The following is a 7,944-nucleotide window of genomic DNA, read 5'->3' as shown; positions in this document are numbered from 1 at the left end:
TCATATTTACACTAGTTCCTTCATATATGAATGTTGTTTAGGAATCCTTGATTGCTCCTATATAAATGTTCATTCACCTTCCCTCTGTTAGCATAATGAGAGCTACTTAGTTGCCTTTCATTCACTGACCTTCGTTCCATCTTTATTCCAGCTCGATATTGTTTTATGTGTAGCTATCCTGCTCTGTATTCCTCTTGTGACCAGGACAACGCTACAGCAAGCCTAATCCACGACTCCATGCCCAATGGTTTGAACTTCTCACACTATGCATCCCAACTCTGTTTGAAAGAATCCTCCATCCCACCAAAATCAAAACAAAACCCAAGAAAAGCATAACTAGCCTAAAATCAACCGAAAACAAAGCTAAATTATAAAGAGAGAGCCCTCTCTGATTGCAGGTAGGCTAGGACCTGCAGTCCAAAGATTGTTTTGTGGTTACCTCGGCCGTATCCTTTAAGGAGCTTTAAGGACAACCTGAGTGATAACATGGTCTACCCTTCCTTCTTTGGATGGGAATGTGCTTTTCCCTTCTCTTTTTGTTGCTACTTTTTCTAATTTGAATAAGATTTGTGATTTTTATTGTGGTTGCCATCATGCACAGCAAGTGCATGTGCTTTTGGAGGTTTGATTTTCCCCATGCCAATGAGTTTATCTTGCTCAAAAGTGGGGAAGAGTCCGTTCCCGGTGGAGTCCTTCCCCAGTGCCAGAGGGCTGTTGCGTAGAGACAGAAGAGTCCGTTCCCGGTGGAGTCCTTCCCCAGTGGCTGAGGGCTGTTGCGTAGAGACAGAAGAGTCCTTTCCCGATGGAGTCCTTCCCCAGTGCCAGAGGGCTGTTGCGTAGAGCCAGAAGAGTCCGTTCCCGGTGGAGTCCTTCCCCAGTGCCTGAGCGCTGTTGCGTCTAGATGGTCATGTATGTATAATGTATGGTTCAGGGAGAGCTATTGTCTCCAGATGGTAATGTATGTAAGGTGTGTGTTGAGTCTAGATGGTCGTGTAAAGTCTAGATGGTCGTGTAAGTATCATGTATAGTGCGGGGGTGTATGATTAATTGCCACAATTGTTTCTGTCCGCGTGCCTCCAGAAGACATTCTCCATCGACAATCTTTTCAATTAAGAAAGTTTGGATTCGGAAATAAAATTCTTTAGGGTGCATCTAACGAATGAAGAATATCAATAAAGCATAAGATGTTGCGCACTAAAAATCAATAGCAGCGCACGGGGATCGGAGACCTTGACCTAAACAAACAAAATAATCTGGAATAAAATGAAAAGCAAATAAGGAAAGAAGAAGAATATCTAATAATCTGGAATAAAAAGAAAAGCAAATGCGGAAAAAGAATATCTGGATGCCATAGCAAGGAAATCTAAACATGGTTTAAAAAGAGGGCCAGTGGAGAAACTGCAGAGACATAGTGAGTGACAAACAGTCTCTGCCATTGCGCCTGCCTTAAACACAGAGAAAGAGATTGGCTTCTGCTTCGTTGATTGCTTGAGTTGCATAGTACATTTATTTATTTTCTCTTTCCCTCGCTGCTTTCAGTATGGCAAAGTTTGTGTCTCCCAATAAGTTATCTTCTCTCAGATCCCTCCTAGGCGACATTGGCGTGACTCACACCTGGTACGCACTCTCACTTTCTCTAAAAATATCATTTCAAGAATCGCAGTATGTTCGTTTGTCAATGTTAGTTTTGTACGTACGTGAAACAGAGAATAGAGAAAATATTAAGATTTTTGTTTCTTTATCATCTTTTATGCAGTGAACAGAGGGGTTACGGAACGTCGATAGGCGGAGCGGCGACTTCTTCGGCAGGGATGGAGGTGGCGTCAAAACAACAATGTAAAGCAGCAGAAGGAAAAGAAGAGGCGAAAGGGGAAAATAAGTGTTTCTGGATGAAGGATCCCGCCACCGGGAACTGGATTCCGGAGGACCACTTCGGTGATATCGACGTTGCTGAACTCCGAGCGAAGGTCCTGCCCTCCGGAAAGCAGAAGATGACATAAAATCGAGATGATATGCCCTACAATAATGGATAATGGATATGTTCTGCAATGGCACATCCTTCTTCTTCTGCATAAAAAAATAAAATCACCTTTCTAATTATATCGACATATAACGTCCGTTTGTATTTGCGGGTTTATTTGAAATGAGCATCAACTTTTCGAAAACCCTATTTTACTCTGTGTGTTTGTATTTAAAGTCTAGTCGAGACGCAGTACCTCGTTGAAACTTGGAACAATGTTTGTGTTGACGTGACATTTGAATGTTATTAGCTTTCATGGGCTTCGATTTTGATGTTGATTTAGTTCCCATGGCACTGACGAACCGACATGAATTTAAATTTTTGCTTAAATATATTTGAGAATGGTTGATGATCGTTATTATCCTTCATTTAAATTTTCACAATCGTTTTTTCTCTGTTTTTAATTTAATCGAAAATGTCAAATCCAAGTGATCTATATTATCAAATTCAATTTATTTTAAAACTCTATAAATTTGTTTTATTTTAAAATTTCAAAAATTTAATATTAAAATGTCAAAATTATCTAAGCTATATTATAAAAATTTTGAAATTCCAAATTTCTAATGTTTATTAAAATGACAAAACTAATCATCTATCTAGGCTATTAAATTTGATGAACTGTCTCATCTTAAAGCTTCAACCTTGATAACTAAATTAAAAGTTTCAAAAAGTAGATATTATAATGGTTAACCATATTTTTCAAATGATTATTTAATATTGGATTTTTTTATATTTCTTTATATTGATTTTTATAATCTTTTATTAAAAAAAATTGAAAAACTTAAGTATTTAAATTTATATTTTTTTAAAATAAATTTTGATTTATCTTAAAAAATGATTAATAATAAAATATTAATTTTTTAATTAAATATTTTATAAAAAAATATTTTATGTTTTCAATAAATTTTTATAACTAAATACTCTAATTTTTTTAATAAAAAATTCTGAGTTTGTCTATACATTCAAAAATTATCTTAAATAACAAAAAATAATATTCATACAACATTAGTGTCTTTTTTGTAAAGCAAATTTCATTAACCAAAAATCAAGTATTTACCTAAAAAACTATATATGTTTTAGACCAACCCAGTAAAACAAAAAAGACATTCATATCTGGACCTAGACAATTGCCTATATGGCCTAACACATAATAACCATCAAAATAAAAAATACAAGCTTGATGCATTTGAAGATTAAGGCAGAGGTTCTGAGTCCAATACAACTGCTGGAATTAGGTCTGTAGCTATTGTCGTTGGGTTTCGATGTGGCTCGGCGGATTACAGGATGCTTCTTAATTCGTGCTAGCTTTTCAATCCATTGTGTCCATTTGGAATTGTGTCCATTTGGAAATTATAGTGTTTCATATTCCCATGCATGTGATATAGAGTTTGGAGAAAATCTCAACGATAATCTTGGATATCCTGCAATGTGCATCCCCATAAATATTTTAGTTTCCATCAAAGATCCACAATTTTTATGTACTAGCTTTACCTGTTATGTGTGTTGCTGGTGTCTTGTATCTAACTTGACCATTCTGCATGCACTTCCAGGTTTGAAAGGCGCTTCTAAGAGAAGACGCCACCCCTTCAAATTTAATTATTTATGTTTATATTTGTTGAGAGATTTGTTTAGGATATATGTTGGTTAATTTTGTTTCAGAGTTATGAGTTATTTTTGTGATTTTTATTTTTATTGAGTCGAAAGGTCTACAACTCATATGATGTGTAACATTGTCTGTCCTTCATCAAACTTGAAATTTTGCTCATATTGACCAAAATAAAAAATTAGATAACTCTTAGCATTGTAACATCCTCACTAACAATATGAGCTAATGACTCAAATTTGTATTAGATTGACCTAATGATTCAATTTAAAGCTTCTTTAAAATAAAATAAAATTATAGCATCATTTAAGATTCTCACTTTTTAATGTTGAAAAAATCAATACCATGAGTAAAACCACTTTCAACCTTCATCCTATTTATGAAAAGCCACTCTCTACAACCATCCAATTTATAACAAAAACAAATCCAGTTTCCTTAAATTGCCAAACCCGACAAAAATGTAAAATTGGATTTTGTGAATCTTGGTCGTGCATCAAGATTTTGTGGTTAAACAACCACGAGATACTAAACCCCACTGAGATGGAGACGAGAGAAATGGAATTCTATCGAAAGGAACATTGGGAGATGGGTTGTCAAACACTATTTTGGCCCAATGCTTTGACGATAGTTTTGAAACAAATTTTGCTGCAATGGTTTCACACCTACATAATTTTATCGGAGCAACTTTTCTCCTATCTCAGCTCCACACCCCTATCACGACATTCCATCTACCTTGCATATTTCATATGTACCCTCCCCATTACCACTCCATTGTCAATTCAAGGATAAAGATCCTAGTCTTAGCGTTACTCCACCTAATTCGCCTATTGCCTCACCTACGAACTCTATCGGGAGTGACCTGGACTTCCTCTTACAAAGAAAGACATTGGACCTACGTACTCTCACTATCCACAAACCGAGGGGTTCTACCTCCCCCCACATCAGCCCTACCTCGACGGGAAACATTACCGTCTAACGGAAACAAAACCGAGGTAGCTGACATTTTCAGGGACGTCCCAAGACAAACCCATTAACCTCCCCCATGGATCGTTTTCTGGTTGATGTCCCTATTGCTGACATCCCTCCCTCACGGGCCCTTAGAGCACGGTTGCCTGACAGTGATCTCTCATGACTTGCATTATCTCACTTAATATCTGGGGTCTGGGGGCTGCCCCTAAATACTTGGCTCTCAAACATCTTTTATCCTCTCTGCATCCTTACATCATTCTCATTCAAGAATCCATGCATAGTGTTCCATAAGCTGTTCTATATTTTCAGAAAATGTTTTCGAACTGGTACATATCTGCTACTGCTGCTGCGGGTCTCTCTGGAGGTTTGGTGGCCTTATGGGACCCTAGTTGGATCAAAATAAAGGCCTACAAGTGTTTTGTGGGTATCTTGCTAGAAGGCGGCATGAGCGGCCTGCCTGGCCGTGTACACATCCTCAACATATATGCACCATACAGAGATAGATACATCTTCTGGGACAAGTTTATTTCTTCTGGGATGATGGAACTAGATTCACTCATCATCACTGTGGACCTAAATTGTACTATCAGTCTGGATGAAGTTTGGGGCTACCGCAGGAAAATCGACCCCCTCGCTGGGATGATACAAGATGCTATTCTTATGCATAACTTTGTGGACATTTGCCCTACAAATATTGCCCCCACATGGGACAATGGCTGTACTAGCACGACATATGTTGCTAAGAGACTAGATCGTTTTCTGATCCACGAACAACTGCTGGGTTGTCTTGGTGATGTCCGTGCTAACATCATCAACAATTTTATATCTGATCACAGGCCTATCACACTGCAATGGAGGAAAATGGACATTCGCACGGGCATCCCCTTCAAATTCAATAGATCCTGGTTGGAGGATCCTGATTTTAACAAACTGGTGTTGGAGACTTGGGGTCGTAATTGTGTTCCCGGCCCTTCCCCCATGGTTAACATTCTTGATAAACTTGACTCCCTCCATGGGAATGTCAAATACTGGCAGAAGTAGAAGCTCAGGGACCTTAGAAGTGAACTCATTGACATTCAACGTGAACTGGACTCGATTCGGCCCATGATGTCCTCCCACTGTCTTTCTGCTACTATTCGGTCCCGTATTCATACCCTTGAACTTAGGAAGAAGAATCTCCTTTTTATTGAGGAATCCACATGGAGATTGAAAAGCAGGGTGCTATGGATTAAGGAAGGTGATCGCAACACCAGATTCTTCCACCGTTATGCAAATCATCGTCACAATATCAACACCATATGGGAGATTAATGATGCTGACGGACATATTCTCCGGTCACAAGAAGGGATTAGTAATGTTGCTGTACAATATTTTCAAAAGGCATATGGCCATAATGAAAATATTATTGTTGAGGACCTAATTTGGGGGATTGATCCTTATCTGATTATGTTTGATGCGGAGAAAAATGATGAATTTTATAAGGAATTCACCGAGGATGAATCACTGGGCGTCCTTAAATCATTTAAGGGAGACAAACGTCCGAGTCCTGATGGATCGATGGTTGAACTTTTCACCCACTTTTTTGAACTCATCAAAGGAGATTTATTGGGCATGGTGGAGGTTTCGAGGACCATGGGTTTTATACATCATCATATCACCTCCACATATATTGCTCTCATTTCCAAACACAAATCTTCAAAGTGCTTCTATGACTATAGGCCCATATCACTCTACAATCTCATATACAAAATCATATCAAAGACCATTGTCAGTTGCATGCGCAGTACTTTTTCTTGCTATATCACTCCTGAACAACATGGTTTTCTCCAGGTCAAGCTTATTCACAACATTGTTGCAAATGCATGGGAGGGCATGTGCACAATCCCCACCAGGCATTTAAATGCTGCTATCTAATAGATTGACCTTCAGAAGGCATATGACTGCCTGGATTGGGGCTTCCTCCAATTTTTCCTCATCAAAATTGGATTACGACCCAGATGTGTTGATTGGATTATGGCTTGTGTTGACAATGTCAACTATGCTATTATCATTAATGGATATCCAACAAAAATTTTCCATGCTGGCCAGGGTCTTCGGTAGGGATGCTCCCTCTCCCCACTACTCTTCATCCTAGCGATGGATGGTTTAAGCTTTCACATAAAAAAAGTGGTTCTGGAGTATCAATTCCAGCCACTGAAGATGGGAAACAACATCAACATTTCACATAATCTCTTTGTCGACGATATTCTCATCATGGGTATGCTATGTCGTTTTTCTTGGTTATGTCTCTTTCACATTTTCAGTAGATTTGCAAATGCTACTGGCTTGCATATGAATGTTAATAAATCTATTTTATATCATGGACAATGTGACATGGAGTCTATTACATATATCAAAGGTATATTTGGCATTGAGGCAATGCCAATACAAAATGGTATGAAATACCTTGGATACTGTATCAAACCCTGTTGCTACAGAATTGTTGATTGGCAATGGCTTGCTGATCGTTTCTACAAAAAGATATCTGGGTGGGAGTTTAGGTGCCTGTCACTAGGGGTCAGGTTATACTCACCCAAGCGGTCCTGTCTCAGATGGGGGTTTATTGGGCACACCTATTTTACATCCCTGCCTCTATTATAAACTGTCTAAACCACTTAATGGCTAACTTCATCTGGGGGGGGAGCCACGAAAGGAAAAAATACCACTTGGCCAAATTATCCAACATCACTTTCCCTAAGGGTATGGGGGGATGGGGAATCATGGACCTCCGTCGGTTTGGGGGGTCACTGCTGATTAAATCCCTTTGGAGGGGTTTATTTGGATCTGGCACATGGAGTAAGATCATACAACACAAATATCTTAAGGATAAAGACTTCATATTTTGGTACAGGAAAGGCACCATTGGCATCAAACAAGGATCGACTATCTGGCTTAGTTTTCTGAAAATTGAAAAAATATTTATTCGTCATCTTGCATGGAAGTTTCAATCAGGCAACCACATTCTTATTGGTATAGACCCAATCCTGGGTGCTGGAATTGAATGTTTTCTCTCTGAGAGGCTTATTCATCTCCTTAATGGACGTGGCATATATTTCTGGTGCCAAGTCATTAATGGTTGGCAAGGACTGGTCCCCATATGGAAAAATGCTCAGGAGATCGGGTTTTATGGACTAATGGAATTGGAGTGGAATCAGATAATTTCTGCTATGAAACACCTCGACATCTTCCGTTCAGAAACACAAGATAAAATCATATGGTCGGGGAAGATGGCATCGGATAATATCATTGTGGCTAACACATATTCAACCCTTTGCAAATTGGACGCTAGACAGGGGGAGCACCAAGTTTTATA

The 7,944-nt window shown here is 38.7% G+C and overlaps 1 protein-coding gene across 1 annotated transcript; it reads left to right on the top strand.

The window, feature by feature from the left end:
* Positions 1–1,422: 1,422 nt before the first annotated feature.
* LOC149175464 (uncharacterized) lies at positions 1,423–2,199 on the top strand. Its single transcript, XM_089422846.1, has 2 exons — positions 1,423–1,617; positions 1,757–2,199. The coding sequence occupies exons 1-2, from the start codon at positions 1,541–1,543 to the stop codon at positions 1,998–2,000; spliced, it is 321 nt and encodes a 106-aa protein (XP_089278972.1). The 5' UTR covers positions 1,423–1,540; the 3' UTR covers positions 2,001–2,199.
* Positions 2,200–7,944: the final 5,745 nt, after the last annotated feature.

The sequence above is a fragment of the Pinus tabuliformis genome, chromosome 4_1, assembly GCF_031772625.1.
Source record: "Pinus tabuliformis cultivar Carrire ecotype Pingquan chromosome 4_1, CPIR1, whole genome shotgun sequence".
Taxonomy (NCBI): domain Eukaryota; kingdom Viridiplantae; phylum Streptophyta; class Pinopsida; order Pinales; family Pinaceae; genus Pinus; species Pinus tabuliformis.
Note: the sequence above shows the minus strand (reverse complement) of the source record. Positions and strands in the feature narration are given on the sequence as shown.

Coding starts and splice junctions, on each gene's coding strand:
- LOC149175464 (XM_089422846.1), top strand. CDS start 1,541: ATGGCAAAGTTTGTGTCTCCCAATAAGTTATCTTCTCTCAGATCCCTC. Junction 1,618..1,756: donor ATTGGCGTGACTCACACCTG/GTACGCACTCTC, acceptor TCTTTTATGCAG/TGAACAGAGGGGTTACGGAA.